Below are 26004 nucleotides of genomic sequence, written 5' to 3'. Positions count from 1 at the left end.
GAGTTGTACGATTTGTAAGACAGTCGAGTAGTAGGGATTCGAGAACGCAGGCTCTGACTCGGAGACGGGGAATACACAAAATGCATCTGCTCACTAGCAACATAATTATGTCTTCTGTCCACTCTCCTTGAGTGATGTTGAGAGCGGTAGCAGCAGCGAAGAGAGCCTCAGAGAGGCGTTGCTGGCACCAGAGGAGCGGTAGGACTGATGAGATCGTTTCGGCCAACATCCGGCATGGCTCGGCCATCAGCCGGCAAGTGCTAGCACGATCGAAATGCTGTCTTAAGTTACGGTCCGGGGCGCGTATTGACGCAGACCTTTAGAGTGACCATCCTCCAACTTCCAAAAAGGGCGCTCTATTGTACGCTGCCTGGGGGAGACTAGGTCTGAGGGGTAAAATATTTGGCGAAATCCTGAAAGAAAACCAGATAGTTTTACATGTTCCGCCTCAGTCGACTCCCGTTGGATGATTATGGACGAGCTCAATCTCACAGCTTTAAAGTGAATATTTCTTTGCGGTCGAAATTACTGGCCCCTCACGCTTAGATTCATTCTCTTGTATCTCGTGTGGTTGAACGGCGGACTCAGAACAACTACATAGCTCACAGCAGCAAGTCACAAGCAACCTGACTGAGGGGCAACCGCCCTCAAAGAACACAGTGAATCAGAATGAACGGTTATATTACATGTAATGGTCCGTTAATAGAATGTCAGTACCATCGTTATATCACCATCGGATATTGGTAGTAAGTAACGGGGTGGATGGAACGTCCCTTGTAGCCATTGAAACAAGCAGCTCATGGACCCGTACCAAACGAACGTCCAGCTGCGCAAGCTTGTGATCCACCGCGCCGAACCGTCTCTCCAAGACTTCCAGTCGATGCTCTATAGTCAGCGACGGCCCGCCAATCCCCGACGAGCCACATTTCACAAGGGCGTGGTCTGCCCGGTGCTGCCCTATTGATACGGCACCCTTTGCGTCGCAACTTGTGCAAATGAATGTATCTTCTGCCAGTAGATGTCAGCCATACCATATGTACACAGAAGTTGTCAAGATATTCACCTGTGCAACGAATACAGTACCAACACGGCGCGTGAACGCGCTCGTGGCATACTATACAGACCAATCTTTTCGTGAGCAGTTTCGTAGTCGGCTCACTGACGTTCTCAGTTTCCTTTGGGTCAATGTCGTTGCCATCTCTCAACGTGGCTGTCGCCCTCTTCAGCGCCTCCCGGGCAGCGGAGTCGACCTTTCCGAAATCTTTGAGATGAAGCATCTTTCGCACCTTGAAGACGGAGTGTGATGATAGATGAGGCGACGGTAGGTCTGGTCGGCGTTCTAGATCTACTCGTGTGAGGGAACATCGCGGATCGTCGCATAGATCGACAGTGTTTGCGACGTCGCAATCGATGCACACAATTCGAGAACCGAGAATGTTCCCTCCGCAACTGTCGCACCATCGTGCCCTGGGAAGAACAGACACTTGTAAATGCACTGGGACATCGAAGTCGCTCGCGACTACTCACAGATAAGAAGGGGTCGTTCGAAGTCGATGGAGGCGGAAGGTTTCGTATGTCCGCGCTTCCAGAGCTGAAAGGCTACGCAAGCATCGCTCGAGTTCTCGGTCCTCATAGGAGTCTAAATGACGCCCAAAACCACGCCGGCGGTTCATCAGCTCTATGTATCTACTCCTATTGAAACGTTGCTGTTTAAATGATCTCCAGAAGGCAGCCTGCCTTCGAATGCGCTCGACGACACTGCTGATTGCAAACTGCCATAATGCACGGTTCCTGCTGAGGCCGATATCGAGGAATAGTGCCACTGTCGTTTCCACAGCTCTGCGAGTTCTGGAGAAGACGAAAACGTTACGTCTATCCGAGGAATTGTATCCCCAGCTCCCAGACAACGTCTCTCCATCATCATTCAGAGACCCATTGAGGGTCCAGACAGAGACGCACGACCTGTCGAACATCATTTTGAAGATGTAAAGGGGTCCGTCGCTGTCCGATGGGAAGGTGACAGTACCAGATCCGCGGAAGAATGCACCATCGGATGCGATACCAGATGCTTCGAACCGCCCGCGTTCTGACGACGCGTGGATGTTCAGGTGGAACGTCGGTTGAGCCGGAAATTCATCATTCATCACCATGAAACCCGTCCAAGGGCCAATTCTGCAATGCCATCAGTGAGGCTACTATGACTGGATGAATCGATATTACATTGATCCAATGAGCGGCTCCGCGGTCATGTCTTCTTTCGTTTCTTCGAATGGAGGGATTGCTTCCGTGGCACAGTCATAGGGATACTCGCTGGAGAGTGGATAATTCAAGACAGCCTCCGGAGGCATATGGGGTTTGTCCGCCCAATCCTCGAGTAGTGTGTCATGGAATGGGAAGTTGCGCATGTGTTCACGGCCGAATAGCGCGGTGTCATCATGCCAAAATGCAAACTGAGCACGACATGAGCCAGTAGCCACAGGAAACAGATACGCATCTCAGGAACACACCAGGCCACATGATGTTGCGCTGAATTGCTGCGCCACATCAATATTTTGCTCTCGAAAGGTTTCTGTAAGTTGACGTTGGCTCAGTCAACCGCTCATTCAAATCCAAACGGACAAGACTTACCCTCCAGGGAAGTGTGACGCTCAGCTACAGCTTCGAGCAACCAGATAATGTTCGCCGCTGATTGATTCAACTCAGCAGGCTGGATGACTTTCTTGTGGCATAAACGAATGATTTCCAGATCCCGTCTCAAGAATAAATAGAGCATCGGGAATAAATACTGAGTGACATCAGAACCGAGTCAACGATCAGGTAAGACACAAATTGATATACTTACTCTTTCAATCCTGCCAGAACCCATGACCTGAAGTAGAGTGTGCATGCCATCAATGTGATATTTGATGTGCTCCAAATTGCTTTTCATCCTATCTTCCTCACTGTCAATGTAGCTTTGAAATCGCGCGAGCAAAGAATCCTCCACGTGCACTTTCTGTAGTGCGCGAGTCAGCATGATGGTTCCCGACCACACAACCTCGAGATAGTGATCGACAGAGCGACAATTCGCCTCACGGAAGGCGGGCGCGATCTTCCCGCGAATGGCCTCATTGTCAGCTCCGCGAGTCGCATTTCTCAGGGCGAACATCTTTCCTAGTAATGCCTCGATTTTGTGGGCGTATACAGTAGAGAATGCTTGCCAACCTGAACGTGAATGCAACATGTCAAGCCAAAGAAAATTAGAAACGAGAAAGGGAGCAGACCGATGGACCAGTATGCTAGCCGTTGCGGCAGGCTGTGCATTGAATTAGCATAGTCCGCAAGCGGAAATAGCTTAGCGCACCTCCAATTCACCGGGCGAGACGTCGTGAAGTTATTAACTTCTGAAATCGTGATGAACCCTGACGCGTCGTCGTCTATGGCGTCTATGATTGGTTGGAGTCGCTTGAGGCTGATCCATTCTAGTGCCCAAGCATCCGCATCGCTTCGCGTGCGATGTCTGTGACCACCATTCTCTCTCTTCTCTGCCCTTTCTTGGTAATGGTCGCGAAGCGCAAGAGCCAAGTGTCGTGCTTTGACACTCCCACGCCATGCCTATAAGTCGATTGATTAGTTAGTGAAGAGTATTTGAGGAATAGAAGTATGACACCATACCATCAATTTCCAGATCTCAGCGATGGTCTATAGACTAATTAAGTGCGGTCACTCCTGAGACGACCGGTTGTCTCACCTTGTCCACAACTTTCACGTGTGGCCCCGAATTCACTGCATCAATTACGCGATCGCTTTCTCGGTGGACAATGCTTTCCATCTCCTCCAAAAGATGCTTCTGTTGCATTTCGAACCTAGGCTGGAACAATTTCATGTTGTTTTCGATGACAGCCTCGGGATCGAGAGCAAGTTCCTCATGGAGGCGCTTGAAGTCGTCTTTGGGATCAGCAGCCTCTCCGGTGATACGCGCGAGGTGTTCCTTATGGCGCGTTCGTCCAGTAGACACGCTGGCTGTAGCAAGTCTCGATGTACTGGTGGATTGTCGTGCACTTAATTGTCGAAGGGCTTCTTCATCCTGGAGAACTGCTTGAGGGCCCCCCTTTGCTTGTACGAAGTCGACGAGCTGGGCTTGCCCCGGTGGGATACATGTCTTCATAAAGTGCTCGAACATCTCGGCGCTAGCCCAGTGAATGGACATTAGCTTCATCGAAGTAGCAAGGAAAAGCCCACTGACAATTGCTTCGTCTGCTCGTTAAGTTCGTCCATCTTCCGGTTGACTTCGTCTACTCCACGGCCTGTATGAATGGACAACGCGAACTCGAAATCTTGTCGTCTTTGCGCGAAGACGTCGATGAACTTGCTCAGCCGTCCTACCCAGACTGGTCCCAAAAGGACTTTCGTCACGGGCTTGACCCTTGAGTATGCGTCGCAAGCGTTACCGCAGTCTTTGATATCACCGGCCATATGTTCCACTAGTTCTTGCATCCTTGGTTTAGCTGTGAGCCCGTTGGGGCCAACTAACGTGGGATCTCTAACGTCGCGCAACCTGTTCTTGCATTAAACCATTGGTTTTTTAATGAGGGGGCCAATGCACGTACTGAAGTAGCACATCCATCATATCTTTCATCTTGATATACAGAGCCTTCACGGTGTCATCGTTAGACTTCTTTGCTTCCTCCAGCTTGTATACTGCTTTAAAGGCCATGACAGCGACTGTTCAGAGATTAAGCATGAGAACCTTGTATGCTGCTGTGATTTTACTCGCCCTTGATGAAAGGGTGAATGTCTGCAACCTCGTCGAGAATCTTCATGAGGACAGGAGCAGCGTCAGCGAGTTCGTGGATGCCACGCTGGATGGCCGGCGTTGCTCCACTAGCATCCAGAGCAGCTTTGACCGGAGCAGCAACGGCCGTTACATAACTCGTCGCGGTTGTAACCACAGTAATCTTGTCGTCTACCATGAGAAAGTGGTAACTGATCAATTTTAAGTAAATACTACAGGATAGGCCAGACTCACCAAGTTTTCCAAGTAGTCGGTCATTCTTCGACTCTTCTTCGTGCCTGGTAATCACTTTAGCGGCGGCAGTAATGCTCTGCGAGACGATGTCCTCAGGCACGCTGACCACCGAAGTAGGGGATTGGAGGGGTGAGGAAAAGTAATTGACCGCGGTACGCTCCGAATTGACGTCCGAGGTAGGTGAGAGGGTGTCCGGTGTAGGAGAAAGTTCCGGAACAGGAGGGACAGGGGCATCAAAGGCAGACAACTTATCGATGCTCTTGCGGCTCAGCCTGCGAAGAAGTCGAGGAAGCGTCATAGTAGGGCCTTGTCACGCGAGCCTATTAATGAATGAGCGTCCGCAGGTGCCCATAGGCATTATATAGGAAGCTTGCGGGACGCCCATTAACCTAATGTTCCTCGACTCGTGCGTGCGATAGATTCTCAGGTACATGAGGCAAGGAACATACGCCCGGGTCCAGACATGAGTGAACACGGCTAACAGCGCCGACACGCATGTCTAGCTGTTTCCCGGTGGAAACCGTTACGATCAGTTCAGGGTTAGAAGTAGGCGAGAAGTTTCGAATAGCAAGTCATGGATGAGCGCCGACATGGCATTCTTGTCAGCATGAAGCATAAGACCAAGGCTGTGCTGTGACAACAGCGAGCGAACACCTGTTCCCAAGCAGAAATACTTTATGGAGTACGTTTTATCTGTACTAGATGTTGGCTTCGTTTCCGACCTTCAAGATAGACAAGACACCTGTATGTCCACGAAGTAAATCTAGAGGCATTGTTCAAGCGCGAAGGAATCATGACAACCAGAGGGAACATAGTAGATTACCTGAGGGGTCCGAACAAGCTGACAATTCCACCATCATTTCGAAGGCAGCCTCTAGGCGCTATGTGGTTTGACAGCGTCAAAGCTGTGGATCATATTGTTGTGGTGTGTATGAATCAGGCTCCGATCCGCTGAGTACTTGGCGGATACTGTGAGTGATTGTGTACTTGCTGATACAGCCACTGCACGGGGATCTTGCAACAGGCGTGATCACGCCAAATATCAGATATAAAACGTAGAATGCATGGTCACCACATGTGAGTAGACTGAGCGACATATTCAGTTGTTCTCATCCATCTCATCATAACTTTCCTTTGATCTCCTCGTGGATCTTGGCGAGTTCGTCGAGAGCCACCTTTTGCTGCGGCCATCCGACAACAAGACCCTCAGTGTCGGAAGTACTCGGCTTCGGGATTACGTGGAAATGAACGTGATCGACTTCTTGATGAGCGATGCGACCGTTGTTCTGTCGAGAACGGGGTAAATCAGCCACTGCGCCGTCGGGAGATAGGAACCATACCTGGAGGATATTGTAATTCTCTGCGCCTGTCGCCACTGCGATCTGTTTCGCAATGCGGAGAATGTCCGTCAAGGACTCATCTGGAAGCTCGTGCAGCTTCTCCGCGTGATCTGTGTGGTCGTTCAACGTATCACTGTTTGTGTGAAGGCGTCAAGCGGATTGGGCAACGGGACCTACACTTGGATATCACCAGAGAGTGGCCCTTCGCTAACGGATTAATGTCGAGGAATGAGTAAGTTGTCTCGGTCTCGATCAGCTTGAAGCTGGGGATCTCCCCTGGAGATGGGTCCGTGAGTTCGTGCGCATCAATTCTGAGAACTACAGCAGCGAACCCTTGACGATTTTGCAGAAGATGCAGGTAGCCAACGTCCTTGTCCCAATTTATGTCAGCTACCTGTGTTCGAACACTGTGGCAATACCGACTTTGCGCTCGATGCCATGGCGGTTACGTTTAGTGAAGACTCGGAGTTTCAGCTTAATCAAGCGCCCGTTCACTTCGGCTTGTGTGGATTCACGGCGCTAGACTCGGAACGGCGCCGTCCAGGCCCGCCCTTGCCCCTGGACGCGAAAACAGCGCGCGCTTTGTATTTTACACACTACAGTACACTAAGCTAGCCTAGTATTTAGGAGCGAGTACGTTGTAGGAGCAAGTCTGCTATAGTAGGGGTTGCTTCTAAGAGCATGTGTATAGCGAAGGGTACGCATAATCTTACCCGCGCGCCGGTCAAATGACAACCAAAGGAGACAGAAAGTAATTTATCACCGCCCGAAGAAATACCCGATGCTCCATTAAGCCTCTCAGCGGTGTGGGAAAAGGTTTCGCGGTCGGAATGAAGCGTGTGAATAGCCGTGAGGGGTAGAAGCCTTGTTGTTGGCGTTGTCCAGTAGGAAGATGTGATGCCTAGATATGGTGTATAGTACACACATAAGTAGGTGGAGCTTGTATCTCTACATGATCTTCTCGAACTTGAGCAAGCACGTTCGTCCAATTGGTCGCGAGGCGATCACTTGGTCATCCACGTCCATCGATGCTGCCATCTCCGATGCCACCGACGTTCGGTAAGAGGAGTATGTTTCCCTCAGCAACATTTTCATCTCAAGAAGGGCTAGGCTATTAGGAAGCGAGACCGTGTCAGAAATAACCTAGGATATGATCTATCCGAGACTCACTGCTTCCCTATACAGCCACGGCCGCCTGTCGAGAACGCGAGCAGGAGCTGATTGCGCTCGATGTTGCCCTCAGACTCCAACCACCGCTCGGGGACGAAGTTGTCAGGGTTGGGGAAGACCTTCTCGTCAATTCTGTGCAATGTGTATGCCTGACAGCTCACGATCGTCTCCTCCGGGAGGAAGATATCACCAATCGTCCGCCCACCGCGCGGTACCTTGCGCGGCAGACTCATTGGGATGGGCGAGAAGCACCGCAAGCCCTCCTTCACCACTGCGTCGAGGTATGGCAGGTCGTCAATCGGCATGCTCGTGTTTTCTGTCAGCTCGAGGCGCAGCTTCTCCTGGATTGCCGCAGAAGCGGGTAACGAGAGTTGGTGCATCAGGAAGCACAGCCCGTCTCCGGTGGTGTCCAGGCCTGCAAGGGTATGGTCCAGGAGCTCCGATGCGATTGAACGCGTGTCGAGCTTGTCTTCGTGCGTCTGCAGCCTGTATAAGACCGTATGCTCTGCGATATCACTACGCCGGGCGATGTTGATGATCTGTGCGGCAATGCGCTTCGAACGATCTACCCGCCGGGAAAAGCTGGCGGTGTAGCGGAAGAGTTCGGTGAAGTAATATTGCATGTATGAATCTACGTCACATCCTTGAATCACCTGTAATATGCAGAGATACCGCCCCACTCACCTTTGAGGTTGTCATGGTGTGACAACTCTTTGACCTTCATGAGGTCAGACGCATCTGCCAGAGAGTTCAACCCATGAGGATCAAATAAGTGGTACGTGATGCAGTCGATAGCGTAACAGTGAAGATAGATCTGAAGAATGGTTGAGTAATGAACAGACTACGAGCTGTTAGACTGACATAGACGTCGACTGCTTCTGATCCCGGTTTTTCTGTACATTTGGCTACAAATTGTTCAGCTCTCTCTTGTACACCGCTAATAACATCAGGTTGCATAATGAACGTCTTGCTGTATCTGTCTGCAATGCGCTTTCTGCGTTCACCATGCTAACAATAAACCACGTCAGCGTTAGGTACTCTACGATAATCCAATACGGTCAGCAGGTAACAAGTCCGGAGGAAATGCTTACAGGAGCTCTATCTAAGGTCGAAAACATGCATCTATAGTGGAAATTTAGTCCCCTCACAAAACAAAAGGGACGTCAAAGACATACTCTGTCTCGTAATTGTCGAATAACTTATAGAACAGCGTTTTATCGTAGCCGCTGCCTTCCGAGACATAGATCTCTTTCGCCGCGTCCCAGGTTGCAAAGGATATTTCGTCTGGCGCTATGCGCACAATAGGACCATACTTCTTGTGTAGGGCGTGGATCCAGCGTCGTCGGCGCCGAGTGAATTCATAATACATCAAGACGAGACGGGTGGTGGCGGCAATCGCAGGTCCCGGCACTTTACTCAAAGACGAGAGAACGAGACGTTCATACACCACATACAGCAGTCCAAGGCAGACAAAGTACAGTGCATACATAGTTGGCTTGCAGACGAGCAGAGACGTAAGAGACAAAGAACGAAAACGGCAATTGCGACTGATAAGGGAAAGCTTTGACTTCGCTACTTATGATGTTTGACAGTTCAATCAATAGGGCAGCGATAAGCAGCAGACCCTAACCCTAGCTTAGGATCGCACCAATTCTACGACTTGGACATGCTCGCAGGTTGCCCACAACTTATACGCACAGATTCCCCGTGTGCCAGCGCATACAAGCTAAGGACGCACAAAGCCAAGTTGGAACTTCAAGTGCAGTACTTGTAAGCTCTGGTGTCTCGTGTTTCCAGGTGGCGAACTCAACAAGTTGTAGCTAGTCTCAACGATGGCGACCCATACTTTCATGGACTGGCCTCCGACCCTTTCGGAGGCTCAATTGCAGGCTCTCACTCTTCTGGCTACTACATATGCTCTGTCTCATGGATTAGTTTACCTGCCAGTGGCCAAGGCCCAGCCTCCAGCACCGACGTCGACAATACATGCACCTCTAGCCCTCTTCCCATCTCCTTTCCCGCGCAGATTGTTCCACCTCGCACAGAGGTTGCAGAGGATATACAATGTGCTGTACGCCAGAATCGCGACCGACGAGAGCTTCCTGGATCGAGTCATGGGCGAGGTGGATGGTGTGGGTAAAGTGGATGAGTTCACAGGTCAGCTTTGGAGACGTTGGCGTAGGCTTCGAGATGAGGGGGTCGTACAGGTATGGTTGTATCACGCTAGACGAGTTGTTACAGTGCGTGATCTCCGACCGACAGCCTCTGCAACTAGGTCTCTTTCGCTCTGATTATCTGCTGCATGCGCCAGGCAATGGGGAACCGATCTCGCTCAGGCAGGTGGAATTCAACACAATATCGTCGTCGTTTGGGGCGTTATCGGAGCGGGCTGCCGATCTCCATGAGTGAGCTCCATGGTTTGACTTTTGATTGCGTCTCAAATGCGCATCTACGCAGGTATCTGTACAAATCAACTCAGTACTATGGCGCCTCGTCGCATCTCAGGGCCGAGAACTTCCCACCAAATCGAACAACTGCAGGACTCGCAGAAGGGCTCGCAGAAGGGCACAAGGCGTACGGGATCTTGAAGTGAGCAAGCGAACAGCAGCAATTTCGCCCTTGCTGAAGTGATCATGGCTAGCGCATGTATCCTATTTGTGGTCCAGGACAACGAGCGCAACGTCTTCGACCAGCGTTGGCTGGAATACGAACTCCTAGACAAGTACGCGATTTCGCTTCCCTTGTTGGCGCAGATCGCTGATCGCTACTATTTAGACACGGGATCCACGTCGTGCGCCAGACCTTCAGCCAATTGACGAGCTCTGCAGAAGTCGATCCAACCACGCGCGCCCTGCAAGTCACGCTTGCGCCGGGACTTCTTCCTTATGGCTCCCAACGAGTGGAGATTTCTGTAGTCTATTTCCGTGCGGGCTACACCCCGGTCGATTACCCCACGCCGGCGCACTATGATACGCGCTATCTCCTCGAAAGCTCACGCGCAATTCAGTGTCCGTCCATACAACTGCAGCTCGCTGGCGGCAAGAAGGTTCAGCAGGTCCTGACGAATCCGGGAGTTCTCGAGGGCTTCCTGTGCGATGAGGCCCGCTGGGGAACGGCTGTGTTTTCCCGCGAAGATATTGATGCGCTCCGCTCGAGCTGGATGGGCATGTGGGGGCTCGACGAGGATGTTGATACGCCACGCGATGCGCCGCAGCTGCCCGAATCGTCCGGTGTGCGGAAGGCCCGCGCACTCGCATCTTCACTCGTGCTAAAGCCGCAGCGCGAGGGCGGCGGCAACAACATCTATAAGGATGCGATACCCGCGTTCCTTGACACTTTGCCGCCCGTTGAGCGTGAAGCATGGATCGCCATGGAGCTCATCGCTGCACCGGAGGGCTTGGGCAACTTCCTCGTCCGTGCCGGCGGAGGCACGGACAGTGCGGTGAAGACGGACGTGGTGAGTGAATTAGGTATCTTCGGCTGGGCGCTGTTTGGTGGGAAGGACGGCGCTGTGCGGGAGAAAGAAGTTGGGTGGCTGGTCAGGACGAAGGGAAAGGACAGTAATGAAGGTGGTGTCGCTACTGGGTTCTCAGTGCTGGACTCGCTCCTGTTGGTTGACGATTAAAGGTTCCAAGATGTAAGTGAAGTGTAGCTTATCAAAGAATGTATGAACGCATTGTAGCGCTAAGCATGTCAAAATGATAGAATATCGATGTAATCAATGAATGATTCAATGCTGATCGCAGAGTAGCTTCGATGCGAGTGAGGATCCTTCACTGTATTGTAACATATTCCCTTATGTGATACAAGGGCTGGGTAATTTAGCTAGTCGGGGCCACTAAAACGAGTCTCGTTGTGAGCATCGCGCGGGTTGAGTAGTCGAGGTGATTGTAATGCAGCATGGTGCGCCTCTGACTGATAGTTATTCATCATCAGTCTTATCAATGAACGCCTCAGCCCCGACTCGGATTCTAATGAACCCCCTATCCCTGGACCAAACACTCCAGCACACAGAAATGAGATTTTCATCGAGCCATTCAAGGTGCGCATTCCTCAGCACTCACCGTGGGCCTCGAGCAACGACTCTTACTTACGATCACCATATATCGGGCCTGAGAAACGAGTACAGCTGCATAGTAACGTCCAGGTAAGGGCTTCTGATCCGCAAAATGATTACGCGACATAATACGGCTGATATAAGGTGTGTTTGCACATAACTATGTCTTGCCATTGCTGTACAATCCAACCTTGAGCGGGAGTTGAGCCACGTTACTCTCCTTCCCAACCGTGGGGTACCGGACGCCGGAGACGTTCCATTCGATCGGCTTGGCGGTCAGCTCGAAGGTGAAGTTGGAGAGCAGAACGGCGAGGACGATCTCTACGAACAAAGAAGGCTGCTCAGCACCAAGGTGTTATCACGGCACAGACGAGCACGGCTTACTCATTTCCATCTCCGAGAACTTGAACCCGCTGTCGACAATAGTGATAGCGTCAGTTCAGTGTATGAGGCACCTACGATGACAAACTCATATCCGCACGCACATGCAAGCCCGCCTTCCCGCCATGAACGTCATCCTGCGTGACACAGTGTGTTCAGCCATCATTTTGCCATACCAGCATACATAGAGCGACTTGCAGATTGGAATAAACCCCTGGCACAGGAGCTCCGGTGACCGTCTTGGGAAGCGGTGAGAGCCAGCGCTCGGGCTTCCACTCGTAAGAGTCACCTCCCCAGCGTGCCTGGCTTCCATTGCTGCCCTGAACACCGATGAAAATTTCGGTCCCCTTCGGCACCATGATCTCGTGCATAACCGTGCCATTGACACCAACAATTGGTTCAGATAGGGAAAGGATCGTGTCTTGTATCGGCCTTTGTAATCGAAAGCAACCTCAGTTTTGAGATACGTGATTCCTAAATCGAATGAGGACGTACGTGCGCGCAAGGTTAGTGACCGAGGGGAAGCTATCATGGAGTGTTCATCAAAGTGGCAATACAATGAGAACAGATGAACACTCACACTCGCAAGGTCTCCCTACATACTGCATCGAGGAGAGGTAGGCTGTCCAAGTCGTCGTATGCCATTGTTTCTCCAGCATTAGCAGTTATAATTTCTTCGCGCAACTTCTGTTGCGTCTGCGGGTGAATCGCTAATTGCTCCAGAATGCGAGCCAGCGTGTTTGAGGTCGTATCTGTAGCAGCAGAAATGAATGTCCTGCCAGATAAAGTGAGAATGTCGTTGTCGTCATTCAGCGATTCGCGGCACATACGACATTTGAGCCAATAGCTCCTCCTCTGGGATCCGATCGGCCACAGAAGCTTCCATGTTTGCCTTCACTGTGTCATGGATGAGACTGATGACTGGCATATTCTCACTGCTCAATTTCGAACTTACTCAAGATACTCATGATGTCCTTCCCCTCTCCGACCTGCTTCAAGACCGCCTCCTCGCCCCTCGCAAGAGCGATCTTCTTGGACTTGTATATCTCCGTAGAGCAGCGGTGCATTGTATCGACGCACATCTTGGCTTCCCGCACGTTCTTGATGGGGAAGTACTGCATGACTAGGCGCCGGAACCACACGGGTCCGAGCTTGTGAACGTACGGAAGCAGCCGCCTGAGAATGTTGATTCGTTGTAGAGTCGGCCTTGAAAATGCAAATATATACCTTCAGAAACGATGTCGAGCGAATAATAGCAGAGATGACACCCACTGGAGGGATTTTATGGCATGCCCATATTCATTGTCGCCATCTTCTACCAACTTGTCAAAGGAATATCCTAGGCCGCCTTGGCCAATTAACTCGAGCGCTGTCCGGCCCATCCAGTGAAGGAAGTCGATCTCGGCGGGGCCGTCAGAAATGCGCATGGCAATTGCATCCCGAAGCTAAAGGACCGATGAGACGTTATAATGGTCAGCTGTCGAAACGGATATTGGTATCCACCTTATGCACGACACCGTAGAAGATTGGCAACATATGACACATATGTCTGATGGAGAACACAGGGTTCAAGAGCTTCCTCTGCTTACGATGCTTGTCGCCTGGAATACGAGCATAAGAGTTCGACGTAATTCTAGAGAAGCAGAACATACCAGCCGTGCCTAGCAAGCCAGGTCCGAAAAGCAGATTCATGTGCCTTCAATGAATGTCAGGGCTTGGTAGGGCACACGGATGTGGGACACATACGCGAAGAACGCTGGCATTTCTTGATAGACATGTTCTTCTTTGACTAAAATAGTTTGTAAGGCTTTCGGATCCGCAACGTACAGAATCGGCCGCTATTGCATAACCACAAAGGTCAGTAACTCTTGCAGCTCCAGATCCACAGAAGTCATTTACGCCTATAAAACCATGTATCTTCGCAACAGGACCGTAATTGAAGGCCACATTTCGTTGGAACTCTGCGCCGTCGCGTGCGAGCCATTGATTCAGATTCCCTATGGGTATTCAGAATACATTCTGCCCTTGGGGTATACGATTAACGTACCCGTCCAGAGAGACTGAGAGGGCGGTCCGGGAATGTTGTTCAATGCATAGTTTGATTTTCCTCGGAAAAGTAGCAGGAGGGAGAATACGACCACAGCACCAGCAAGGCACAGCTGCGAACGAACATCGAGAGCATCCATCGACACGAAGATAGCGCGAGACAAAGGGAAGAGATGAGCAGTATGGTGTCGCTGTTTATATAGCTTGCGACACATTCAAGAATGTGCATCACGCAGAGCTGATGTGTCGATGGACCGCATGTCATGACCACAGTATAGAATAGGGATGAATTACACGACGGGGTCCGGCGGGCGGCATGCAAGCCGACGAACCTAGAGGGCGCGGGATCCAATAAGAAAATACATTAGAGTCTTCTTAGTGCCAGTATGGATCTACCTGGTAAGCGTTCACATCTTGAATTCGTGTATAAGTTGTCTGGAATCGGCGCAATCGCGTCACGATGGCATCCCTGCTGAGCAGCATTGACATTGCGCCGATGGCAGCGGGTGGAGAACCTCACGTTGGTGGGCATAATCTGTAAGCTGATAAGAGTCAGGGAACAGACCTGAGCGGTCGAGGTCTCCCACAGCATCCTTCTTCGTGGCAATATAACACGAATAAAGTTACGTCGTCGCGGATCAAATGCAGGACGCGAACATCACGCTAATGCCACCTATTGAACGCGAATTACCCATCCATGCACCCTGAGACACTGGAAAATTGCGGTTTGTGATACAATGGTAGTATTAGATGACGAGTGTTAGGTTTTGATTTTGCTGTGTGGCTCAAATGGATCGATCAAGGAGGTCCTGATTGGTCAGCGCGATCTTCGAAACCATTGGCGCTTGCGCTGTCTGCACTTGCGTATTGTTCGGGTACGGGGCAAGGGCAGCTTCTGAGTCGACACTTCCGGAGGCTTGTTGTGGCTGTATGGATGGTCACTTGATAGCCACACGAACAGATGATCCCACTTCTATACCTGCTTCTGCACAATAGTTGATTCCTGCTTGCTTGTTTGTGCACGCTCTGTGCCATAGTTTCAAGCTGACGTCAGAATTGCATTTCCTATCCTCGTACAAAGACCTTAAGATACTCAGAACCCTGTCATGTTCTCTCGCCATATGTTCATCCTCAATATCAGCCGCCCCGTCATCACGTCGCACCTGGAAGACAAGGTATCAGGCACCGTGTTTCGGAACGATTAGCTAGCGCGCTCACCTTCCTCTCCGTAGAACGAGCGTGTATATCGTTCGCAGTCGCTAGCATTTGCCTTCATCGTGGGAGATTGCAAGCACTCAGTTCTTGTCTCGCACCCAGTCGCTACGCGTCTTCCCCATACCAAGGACCGGATGCCGCGTCATCGTCGTGGTACGAGCCGTTCCAGGAGCGATAAGCCTCGTCCTCATCGTAGCATCCTTGCGCTTCGTCCTCATAGCCACCATCGTCAACGCCATGCTGCATGTCGGTGCCTGCACCGCCATTCATAGCAATGGCATCGTCGAGGGCAGCGAGCAGTGCATCGTAGGCCGAACCCTGGCCACTGGGCTGCTGCTCATAGGCCGCGTCGCCGTCAGGGTAGTAGCCATCCGTGTCTTCTCCGCCGTCCCAGGCGTTGTCCGGCTCATCTTCGCCATCCCATCCGTACTGCTCGTCCTCAAAGCCGGAGTCGTCAACGCCAACTTCTGCCTCAGCACAAGGTCCATCCTGCCCAGCGAGCGCAGCGTCGATGGCGTCCAGCGTGGCCGACACTTCCCAGTCCCACAGGTGATTCCAGAGCTGCAGTCCCACGCTCCGAGCATACACCTGGTACTCGCTCCACACCATCTGCCCAGGCTGCCCTATGCCGACAAAGTGGTCACCGAGCCACACCTTGAACAGTGCTTCCTGGTTGTGCGCAGCGACGAGCGGGAGGAACACGGCACAGTCGATCGGTGCGTCATCCGGGTGCGCGCCTTCATGTGTGAACAGCATGCGCAGGATCAGCGTGGCAGAGGCGTCCCCGAGCGACACGTAGACGAGCTTCCAGGCGAGGACATAGCGCTCGCGGACGAAGGCGTCGAGCAACCCAATGTCGGCTGACGAGAAGTAGAAGCCCATGTCGTCGGCCTTGACCTCTTCGACACTAGGCGCAGCAGGCAGAGAAGACTCGTCGACAGCAGCAGGAGAGTACCAAGTGAGCAGCTTGATGACCGGCAGAGACCCGAGCGACCAGGCAGACCCAGCATTGACCTGAGACTTGCGAGGACCACATTGCTTCGACCGCTCCAGGAGGCGCACACGACGCTGACGACGCCCGGACACAGGCCGAGGTCGCATCTTGACTTTCTTCCTCGGCTTCATGTCAGCCTCCCACCCCGGAGGGTCCGACGTCGTTCCAGTGGCAGACGAGCACACAGCACCGAGACTTGCGACCACATACTGATGTCTGATCAGCTTAGGCCAAGAAAAGGGATTGAGCGAACACATACCTTGCCGCACTCCGAGCCAGGCGCATAGGGATGCCAGAGCAGCCAGCCGACAGACAGACCGAGCGTAGCGACGACACAGACAACCCAGCAGGTGACAGCGATAAGCGTGGTGTCGGCGGTCACAACCACAGCGCGCGTCGGTGTCGGGTCGAGGTCGATGCCATCGTTGGTCGTCGGTGTAGGCAGCAGCAGCTCTTGGCCCCCAGGCTTGGAGCCAGAGAGAAGAGAGTTGAGTAGCAGAGTAGCGCGGAGCATATGCTGGAGATTGTCCAGCAAGATGCGGCGTGCGAGAGTGAGAATGTAGAGAGTGAGCATTGCGGTTGTTTCGATGGAGAGATGAGAGTGTCGGAGCGGTTTAAGTAGGCCTGATTGTGAAGTTGCCCGATGTTCGCCTCCAGTGTCAGCAATGTCAGCCGCGTCTGCGGCTGACGCTGTTAGCCTCGCGATCGTAGCAGGCAATTACACCACTGACTAGCTGTATCATACCTTTGGATGCGTGTGCTGATCAATTTGAGGATTCCAGCTGGCTTCAGAAACAAAATGTTTCGGCTGGCGCATGATGGAGGATTTGCGCAAGCAACGATCGAGCTAATTGGTCCTAATATAATGAAGTAGAGGACGGCAAATCAGTAGATTCATTCCTTTCCTTCGGGATAACTTAGATGCATGTCCCCGACTAGCGTGCGCCAAGAGGTAGAGGATTTAACTTTCTGGTTATATGAAGGCTTTAGTCTGCATCACAGCAATTGGGAAATAGGTCGGAGCCATTTTGGTCTTATAAGGTATCTTTGCTCAAGCTCAAGCTTCAAGTGGTACGTTGCAGACTCACCAGATATACAGGTATTTTCCTGTTTAGGAAAACCTTCTGTTCCCACTCGAACTTTGCGGACACAAGTGGTCGATGATGTCACAGTCGTCTCGAGATGATGCATCGACGTCATGCCCTTTCAGGTATATAAAGGCCGCCTGCACCGCCGCTGGATGTGGACCCTGCTTTCTTTCTCTCCTCTCATTGCCTCCAGCGTTCGGAATGAACCAGCTCTGCAGCGCACGAAATGAAGGCGGAGCCGGTGTATGATGAAGCCTGGATGAAGCTAAGCACACTTGTCACTTTCTGACTCGGAGTTTGAGCGTGAGAAAGTAAGCTGACATAAGCACTGGAACGGAGCTCCGCGGAGCTCTGCCGGCGCGCTCACTTTCTCTTCCTCGAGTCGTCAATTTGCTTGCTCCTCGACCTCGAAGCGACTTCCAACGCAAAGTGAATGTACAACAGTGACGCACAAACATCGTCTACTCCGCACGTTCACGATGAACCTATCACAGCCGCTCGCCCGAGGTTGTCCAATATTCTTACGGACGACGGGCATCCAGGAGATGTTCAACATGAACAGCAGCTTCGAGCAGTCCCGAGCCATGTCGTAGCGACATCTGCCCCGGAAGCACAAGACACCCGGTTCATCACATCGCCTTCTTCAATGGGAGACACCTCGCAATCAGACTTGTCGATGTCGCCAGCTGCCCTCTTCCTGTCCTCTTTCAGCGCATCTCCAGAGCCTGCCGCAGCCCAAGATGGTGAAGGGACGATCATCTCGGGATACCAGCTTGGTCCCGTCATTGGCGTGGGTGGTTTCTCCACCATTCGCGCCGCTACGTCAGGTCAAGGCGGCTCAGTTGCCATCAAAATCGTACGCAGGTCCGATCTCTCGAAGCACACTGACCCCGCGCTAGCTCGCAAGCGCCTCGACCACGAAGCTGCTGTCTGGAGCACCCTCTGCCACGAGCACGTCCTGCCGTTATTCTCAGTCACGCATACACTGCACGCAGACTACTTTGTCACGCTGTACTGTCCCGCCGGCAGCTTGTTCGACATCCTGAAGCGGGACGGGCGGCCAGGGCTGCCGCGCGATGACGTTGGAATGATGTTCAGGCAGGTGGTGCGGGGGCTGCGGTACCTGCACGAAGGAGGGGGCGTGGTGCACGGAGACATGAAGCTGGAGAATGTGCTTGTAGACGAGATGGGTGTGTGTAGAATCACCGACTTTGGAATGGCACGCAAGATCGGCGAGTGCGAGCCAGACAAGTCAGACGAGAGCGGTGAGCAGCCCGAACAAGACGAAGGGGCGAGAACGCGCAGGGTGCGAGGCAAGACACTGGTGCACTCGCGGCGATCGCACGGCAAGCAGGGTCCCATTCCCGCCCACTTATCTTTGATTCGCCATCACAGCGGCCCGCGCCATCGCAACTCGAGCCCGCTTCCTGGCTCCTCGCCTCCTTCACCTAGCTTATCTAGCCGGATACAGCAAGGGTCGCTGCCCTATGCTGCACCCGAGCTCCTTCTTCCGCCGTCTTCGACTCCATACTCACCGCATCCTGCGCAGGATATGTGGGCGCTGGGCATCATGCTGTACACTCTCTTGTCTGGGCGATTGCCCTTCGTGGACTCGTATGATCCGCGGCTGCAGATGAAAATTTTGCATGGTGCGTCTGATTGGCTGACTCTACGTGTGAGAAGTCGAGTACTGACGTATCGAAGGCGTGTACGACATGCCCGAAGGCATTGGTCGTGGCGCAGAGCGTGTTATTAGGGGCTGCTTGGAACGCTCTGTTCCGAGTCGTTGGACGGTAGCGGTGGTCGACGACCTGGCGTGGTGCATCGGTTCAGACGAGACGCCAGACGATACCGTTATAATCGCAGATGCGAAGTCTCGCTCCCGCTCCCGCTCTCGTCTCCGTGTCCAGTTGGAGAGCGTCGCCATTGACGATGCTGAAAGTCATCGATCGTCTTCTCGTGCGACTAGCCGATCATCTTCGTCTATGCGCCGCTCAAGCCGCAATGCCTCCCGTCATCCCAGCCACCCATACGAGCCGTATCACCAACGGCGTCACGAGCACCACGTCCACGAACGTCCACAAGTATATCCTCTTCCTACGCAACCCACATTCTCCGCGCTCACGCATGCTATCCTACGGACGGGGTCTACGTCGTCTGACTCGTCTGTGCCGGGGGACTCTGCGGTCCTGATGACACCTAGCAACTCTCACGAGGCTGCGCAAGAACGCGAGCGTGGCCGCCTGCCGAGGCCGCGCTCCTTCCTGCTCGCGCAAGAGCATCTGTGCGACTCGCGCTCCGTGAGCCCGATGGACATGCCGCTCACGCCTCGCGATCTCGACGCCGAGGGTCTCCCGGTGCGTGCCGGTCTGGGGGTGCGGAAAGCAAATGCGCTGAGCCCAGACGCGGGCCACCTCGATCCGCTTCAAGAACTAGGCTCAGTCACGTCCGACACTGGTAGCGAGGTGGATGGCTTGGCTGACCGGCGGTCAGACGATGCTGTTCAAGAAGCGGGCGCTGGGTCTCATCTTCCGTCGGCTCGTGCACAGCTGTGGAGCGTGTTGAAGGCCGATATCCTGCGCAGTGCGCGTTCGGGCAGCGTGCCTCCTGCGCCTATGCCGTCTGTGTCGTGGACGCCCACTGGGTCGAGCACGTATTCGGCCGCTGCCACGCCGCGGCCGATTCCGCGAAGAACGCATACGGCACGCAGTCGTAGTGTCGACTGGAGCAGGAGCACCTCCAAGCGCGAGAAGAGAGATTGAATCAGGTCCTCGGCGCTCGTCAACCAGACAAGCCGCGACACAAACACGCCATTAACGTCTTGTATATACCCTGTTATACCACCACCACCACCCTGCTCATCCTCGGCAACGTAGGTCGTCCGAATGATATTGCTAACTTATAGCACAATGATGCCCTTTATCTATGCCTCTTTGCCGTTGTCTCCATACCATCTTCATTCGCAAGCTCCTCTCCGTCGTTGTCAGCTCATCCCGCACGCCTTGCTCATTTGTATCCCGGCCTCTTATGACCTGTCACGAAAGCCTCGTCGGTTCCCCTTTGTATGCTATAGCGACGTACTGCGTATCATAAACGTGTCCCGCCTCTTATTGTTATAGGGTATACGCGGATGTACAGTAGCTTTGGCTGCCAAGCTGTATACATATATGATTCTCGCTTCCTCCTGGGCCCGTTAGCTCTGGATCCGATCTTGAAGTGGCGCCGAGTCGCTTTAAGCGGCGTAAGAGGTAGTTGTTTTACCAACATGCTAAGTTTGCTTTGAGAAACCCTCTTCCAACTACACACAGGCCGGATTGCATAGAAACAAGATACCGCGCTGTTTGACTCCTGTATGCTCTTTCACAGAGGTGAGCACTGATCGAATTAAGAACTCAGGAGTCGACTCCGTTATTAATATGGTGCAGCTTCAAGTTCTTAGTAGCGACAGCCTATTGGTCCAGAAAACTACTGCCTTCTGAGTGCCGCACAGGCCAATTCGCTATCCTTGGAGGCTACACGACGCTACATTTCCTAAGAGAGACAAGGGTATGTTTGGCGATTGCGCTTAGTGACGATGTTACCACTGCAGTGTTGAGAGTGCAGCGAGATGGTGGAGCCACCAGACTCGAGGTCTAACAATTACTGACAATCCTATGTGTTGGAACAACGGTGCGTGCTTCAACACTATGATGTTCTCCGATGACGAGCTTCGGTCTGTATACGTACCGCCTCTTGCGGCAGTCTGCATTCTTTGACTATACTCCCTTGATAGTCACTCTTTGCTCGATGAATGCGAATACGATAGTAGTGTGCTGGCATTTCTGTCGCGCCCTGCTCCAGGGAATCTCTTTCAGCTCTTCGACAAGTATGGGACCACGTTCAGCAATCTCCGGTGCGACCTTTGGTTGATGTCGTGTGGCGTGGTGCTCACACGCATGTAGATGCCAGTACAGTGTGCGCGTCGCCACATGCAATCCAGATGTGCTTCGTACTGTGTTGTTGCAGTATTCCGAGTTGTTTGAGGAAAACAGCCAACGACGATGTTTTTTCTTTCGTTTCTTTTCCTCTTCTTTTTTACTCGAAGAAACATACTGATATGGGGCCCTGGAGTGTTAGTTACGTGAGGTAAACTATGGTCGTCTGATTATTTCACCGGCTCTGACTGGGCTACGCGATACTCAGGCGAACTCCAGGATAACTCTTCACCCGGGCGCATCGGGCGAATGTCACTATGAGGTTTGTAAGTGAAAGGAAAGATGCGTGCGTCAGAAGAGACGAACACGATGTCATCGCGCAGATGTGATGCGCCTCGTGCTAGATGCCCGTAGTACGCGAGGCCTTAATACTGCTGATACTGTTAATCACGTCTTTCCAGTCCGCTCAATTCGCCGCTGAAAGTATTGATAGTGGCGCTCTACTAGTTGTATCGTAAGCGTTAGAGCGGAACACCGAACGCTGGCTCGAGCCTCTGCCGAAAGCGGTGTGTAAAGCCAGTATTCCTGGCGTATACTCTCATCTTTTGAGTGTCTATACAACTTCAAAAACGCTCACGAGGGCCCATGTTGATTCTGTGGCTGCTGCGCAGTAGAATGTCTCTCTTCCCATTTGAAATAATGAAGACCCCGTTTGTGTGCGGCATATCAAACATCGTGTATACTACGGCTGGCTGGCGATGACGACGGACTCAGGCGACCGTTAATGCCGCTCGTGCGCTCTCGCAGCACAGGGCATGACGCAGTGCTGAGCTTGTTTGTTTACGCTGTCCGTCACGCTGCCTGCACAAAACTCAGCGAGCGGTCAAAAGAAGCTAGCAGGATATTATTTGAGACCCTCATCCGCATGTCCGTCATTTTCCACCTAGGTGACTTGATCAACGCGGTTATTCCAGTACAATCTCTTGTTCGGTGTGTATACATCACTCATGACTGTACGACACGCGCGGACACTATTCATCTTGTCTTGCTTCGGATTGGCTTGCTTGTCGCCGAGCTCCTCAGCACCTGCTTCACATCAAATGAACACCCATTGTCCACGATCTTCCATAACGCTCCAATCAGTGGCATTGTGAATGCCACGAGGCCCATGATGCATATCTGCATGATGGCACGCTGCCAGAGTGGCTCTCTGCGGCTCTCCATTCTGCTACCTGTGGCTGCCGAGGTCTCGGATCACCGGCAGAGACCGGCAGGAGGGACGAATCGCCACAAGATCCGCTCGGAGTCTGAAACTCCCGGGCGTTTCCAGGAGTGATTACCACGAGGTCTGTGTGAGGCTCTCCTCTCGACCTCACAGTGAACAGCTCCAGCTGCGTATACTGAGCCAATTCCAAATCTCGCATATATAAAGCCCTAGAAAGTTAGGCATTCCTCCATCGAAGCGACTGCAATGTCTGCTTTACCCTTTCTCGCGCTCATGCGCCACCCTCTGCTGGACAACCCGCTCGTGCGCCACACTTCATGGGACAACCTCCAGAATGTATTCCGTGCCACTCTGCTTCTCGACTTTCTTTTCTCTGGCTCCAAGCTTGGGAACAAAGAACTACTGGTGCCTACTCCGACGACTAACAATGGTATTGACATGGACCCAACGCCGACGCGCACTGTGGTTGTAACTGCCGACACTAAGCTTTTGGCCTTTTTCTGTTGGGCGCTGTGCATAGGCTTTGCTTTGGGTTTTACGGTATGCTGGGTCCTCCGGGTTACATCTATCCATACTTTGGACGAAAACAAGGTACGCACTCGCCAGCTGTTTTTGTTAACAAGTGCATTGATCTCACATGACGGTGAACAGTACGATGACGTTATGCCTGCTAACTCGGAATCTTTGAGAACAGTCACTGAAGAGACCTTGGAGACAAAGGTGATTCAGCAGTCGACGATACAGGTCCAGACGCGTTCTTACCCAGTAATTAAACGACGTCAGGCTCATGTCGGATTGTACAAGAGGTTTCAGCGACTCCGTCCTCTCAAGTCACAGGTGAAGATAGGCTCTACCGACTCACCCCAATGGCAGCCGGTAACGCAATTGATTACTTGGTACTTGCCCTCGCCTGCCGACGAACGCTCTGTTCCTACTGTGCTTAGCGCGGCCGCCGTCGAGGGCGCCTCCGAGGACCCTATCGAGGACATCATCAAGGACAATGGGCTTGGCTTCTACATCTCATCTGTCGATATGTTGCGCTTGGACGCCTTCTTCCATCAGGAGTACTCCGATTATATCATCGCGTGGAAGTTTGTCACCGTGATGGCCGATTCTGAATCTGCAATACTCGTTCTGCGTATGCTCTTCTCGGTAGAGGGCGCCGATGCAGAGAATCCGCCAGAGGACATTGCCGTCTTACTCCCTCTGGAAGCTAGCAACCACCCGGACGCGTGCTTCAAGCTCTGGCTTGGCGACCACTTTGTAGGCATTACGAGGCCAGACGTGGCGCACTGGAGCGATTGTTTCCCCCAATGGCGCGACATGGAGCCATCGCAATATCAATGGGACTGGGAGTTGGACTCGGATTCACATGAAGCGAACGCCACTGCGCAATCCACCCTTTGCGCAGAGGTAGAGCATGACTTTGAGGATCTTGATTATACTTTCGGGCTTGGGATGCCGGCGATGGACTTCAAGGATCTTGATGATGCTTTCGGGCTTGGGACACCAATGGCGACGACAATGTCAGCGGCGGCAGTCGTGCATGGTACAACCGCTGCAGAATACGACGCCGGCCTCGATGACAACGATTGGAACGAAGATGCCATGGCGAGGTTTATTGCTACGCTGAACGTTCCCAAGTGGGCGACGACGCCTATTCCGACGGCGATACCTGTGGCCTTGGCAACGATGGCGGCACGTCCTACGCCTTGTACGGCTTTGGTGCGCCGTGGCCGTGGCGATTGTCAATCTCAGACGACTACGCCTACACTGATAATCCCCGAATGGGCTACGACCTCTTTTCCGACGGCGATACCACCTGTCTTCTTGGCTAAGATGATGAGACGTTCTACGACTTGCACGGCAATGGTGCGCACCGGCCGCAGCACTGATCAATCCCCGACGCCCGCACCTACACTGATGGTTCCAAATCGGTCCACGACTCTTATTCCGACGGTACTACCAACTGCGGTGGCGACACATCCCACGACTCGTATGGCGTTGGTGCGCCGTGGACGTGGACGAGGCCGTGGCATTTGTGAAATTTCGACGCCTAGGCCTACGCTGTCAGTTCCCAAGTGGGCTACAAGCTCAATTCCGACGGTGATACCACCTGTGGTTGTGAGTACAATGACGACACATCCCACGACTCGCACGGCAATGGTGCGTAGTGGCCGTGACACTTGTCAATCACCGACGCCCGTACCTACACTGATAGCTCCCAAATGGCCCACGATTCCTATCCCAACGGCAATGCCAGCTATGGTGGCGACACATCCCAAGGCTTGTATGGTGTTGGTACGCCGTGAACGTGGCCGTGGCGCTGGTAACACTCCGATGCTTGAACCTATTCTGTCAGTTCCCAAGTGGGCTACAAGCTCTATTCCGACAGCGATCCCACCTGTTATTTTGGTCAAGATGGTGGCACGTCGTTCGGCTTGTATGGCAATGGTGCGTAGTGGCCGTAACACTGATCAATCCCCGACGACCGCGCCTACACTGATGGTTCCTAACTGGCCTACGACTCCTATTCCGGCGGCAGCTATTCCGGCGGCAGCTATTCCGGCGGCAGTTGTTCCGACGGCGGTTGTTCCTGCGGTAGTATCGGCGATGGTGACGACACATCCTACGACTTGCATGGTGTTGGTGCGCCGTCGACGTGGTCGTGACACTGGTAAAACCCCCATGCTCAGGCCTACACTGTCAGTCCCCAAATGGGTTACAGGCTCTATTCCGACGACGATTCCACCTGCTATCTTGGTCAAGATGATGGCACGTCCTACGACTGGTATGGCAATGGTGCGCACTGGCCATAGCGCTGATCAATCCCCGACGACCGCGCCTACGTTGGTAGTCCCCAAATGGCCCACGGCTCCTCTTCCGACAGTAATAAAACCTGCGGTGACGACACGTCCCACGACTTGTGTGGTGTTGGTGCGCCGTGGACGTCGCCATGACACTGGTAAGATCCCGACGCTTAGGTCTACGCTGTCAGTTCCAAAGTGGGCTATAAGCTCTATTCCGATGGCGATACCACCTGTGGTTTACAGCACGATGACGGCACGCCCTACGGCTCCTATGACGTTGGTGCGCCGAGGCACTTGTAAATGTCCGACGACCAGGCCTGGGACCTGCGCTTGCTATCGACGACGGTAATCAACAGAGATCGGGCATGAATGCTTATGTCTAAGGTAAAGTCATCGCTATTCTATTCCGAGTTTCATTCACTGATGCGAAGCTCTTGGCTAATGAAGGCTACGGAAATACGGCAAATCGGATCTAACTTATTTGGACGCGTCAAGGATTTTCAATGAACTTATCTATGCAATATGGACTCAACAATATGCAGCGCAACGCGACGCATTATACCCAACGGCGATAGCAAGCAGCTTTCTTTCAGTCGCAAGACAGAACATCAATCGTGGATCTCGTCCTCATCCTGTATGGAAAGGTAATGTCGACAATACGTTACCTTCTGGAGCCAGTTTCTGACATGTTCTTAGGTGATTCCGGGAGTTTTCTCCTTTATACCCCGCCTGTCCAACAGGACATCGTACGAAGTA

General features: G+C 52.7%; 7 protein-coding genes across 7 annotated transcripts; 3 read left to right on the top strand and 4 right to left on the bottom strand.

Annotated features, from left to right (window-relative positions):
- Positions 1–380: 380 nt before the first annotated feature.
- POSPLADRAFT_1050210 (hypothetical protein) lies at positions 381–5306 on the bottom strand (the record flags this gene model as incomplete). The annotated part of the gene is made up of 15 exons (XM_024479938.1): positions 381–413; positions 812–1008; positions 1160–1449; positions 1528–2172; positions 2221–2450; positions 2508–2569; positions 2629–2785; positions 2843–3204; positions 3264–3295; positions 3344–3594; positions 3731–4169; positions 4226–4537; positions 4590–4680; positions 4865–4945; positions 5009–5306. The coding sequence occupies 15 exons, from the start codon at positions 5304–5306 to the stop codon at positions 381–383; spliced, it is 3480 nt and encodes a 1159-aa protein (XP_024333939.1).
- Positions 5307–6038: 732 nt separating this feature from the next.
- On the bottom strand, positions 6039–6804 carry POSPLADRAFT_1041721 (hypothetical protein). The gene is made up of 5 exons (XM_024477962.1): positions 6772–6804; positions 6681–6718; positions 6526–6624; positions 6349–6458; positions 6039–6294 (listed from the first exon to the last, which is right to left on the bottom strand). The coding sequence occupies exons 1-5, from the start codon at positions 6786–6788 to the stop codon at positions 6130–6132; spliced, it is 429 nt and encodes a 142-aa protein (XP_024333938.1). The 5' UTR covers positions 6789–6804; the 3' UTR covers positions 6039–6129.
- Positions 6805–7010: 206 nt separating this feature from the next.
- POSPLADRAFT_1186057 (hypothetical protein) lies at positions 7011–9007 on the bottom strand (the record flags this gene model as incomplete). Its single annotated transcript, XM_024489198.1, has 6 exons — positions 7011–7459; positions 7519–8149; positions 8203–8332; positions 8380–8526; positions 8610–8640; positions 8694–9007. 6 exons carry the CDS (start codon positions 9005–9007, stop codon positions 7297–7299), a joined length of 1416 nt encoding a protein of 471 aa, XP_024333937.1. The 3' UTR covers positions 7011–7296.
- A 625-nt stretch (positions 9008–9632) lies between these two features.
- Positions 9633–11143, top strand: POSPLADRAFT_1157526 (hypothetical protein; the record flags this gene model as incomplete). The annotated part of the gene is given in 5 exon segments (XM_024487199.1): positions 9633–9725; positions 9781–9923; positions 9976–10107; positions 10127–10240; positions 10294–11143. The coding sequence occupies 5 exon segments, from the start codon at positions 9633–9635 to the stop codon at positions 11141–11143; spliced, it is 1332 nt and encodes a 443-aa protein (XP_024333936.1).
- Positions 11144–11735: 592 nt separating this feature from the next.
- On the bottom strand, positions 11736–16785 carry POSPLADRAFT_1050206 (hypothetical protein; the record flags this gene model as incomplete). The annotated part of the gene is made up of 19 exons (XM_024479937.1): positions 11736–11896; positions 11960–11988; positions 12035–12093; positions 12133–12388; positions 12452–12481; positions 12537–12731; positions 12787–12853; positions 12912–13162; positions 13229–13401; positions 13460–13557; positions 13609–13652; positions 13703–13794; positions 13856–13953; positions 14004–14115; positions 14523–14537; positions 14982–15028; positions 15221–15261; positions 15342–16420; positions 16471–16785. 19 exons carry the CDS (start codon positions 16783–16785, stop codon positions 11736–11738), a joined length of 3162 nt encoding a protein of 1053 aa, XP_024333935.1.
- A 1160-nt stretch (positions 16786–17945) lies between these two features.
- On the top strand, positions 17946–20061 carry POSPLADRAFT_1061837 (hypothetical protein; the record flags this gene model as incomplete). Its single annotated transcript, XM_024481437.1, has 2 exons — positions 17946–18948; positions 19004–20061. The coding sequence occupies 2 exons, from the start codon at positions 17946–17948 to the stop codon at positions 20059–20061; spliced, it is 2061 nt and encodes a 686-aa protein (XP_024333934.1).
- Positions 20062–22684: 2623 nt separating this feature from the next.
- POSPLADRAFT_1157585 (hypothetical protein) lies at positions 22685–25548 on the top strand (the record flags this gene model as incomplete). Its single annotated transcript, XM_024487210.1, has 8 exons — positions 22685–23029; positions 23090–24310; positions 24499–24604; positions 24702–24795; positions 24860–24892; positions 24984–25087; positions 25167–25240; positions 25492–25548. 8 exons carry the CDS (start codon positions 22685–22687, stop codon positions 25546–25548), a joined length of 2034 nt encoding a protein of 677 aa, XP_024333933.1.
- Positions 25549–26004: the final 456 nt, after the last annotated feature.

The sequence above is a fragment of the Postia placenta genome (assembly GCF_002117355.1).
Source record: "Postia placenta MAD-698-R-SB12 unplaced genomic scaffold POSPLAscaffold_19, whole genome shotgun sequence".
Lineage (NCBI taxonomy): Eukaryota > Fungi > Basidiomycota > Agaricomycetes > Polyporales > Adustoporiaceae > Rhodonia > Rhodonia placenta.
Note: the sequence above shows the minus strand (reverse complement) of the source record. Positions and strands in the feature narration are given on the sequence as shown.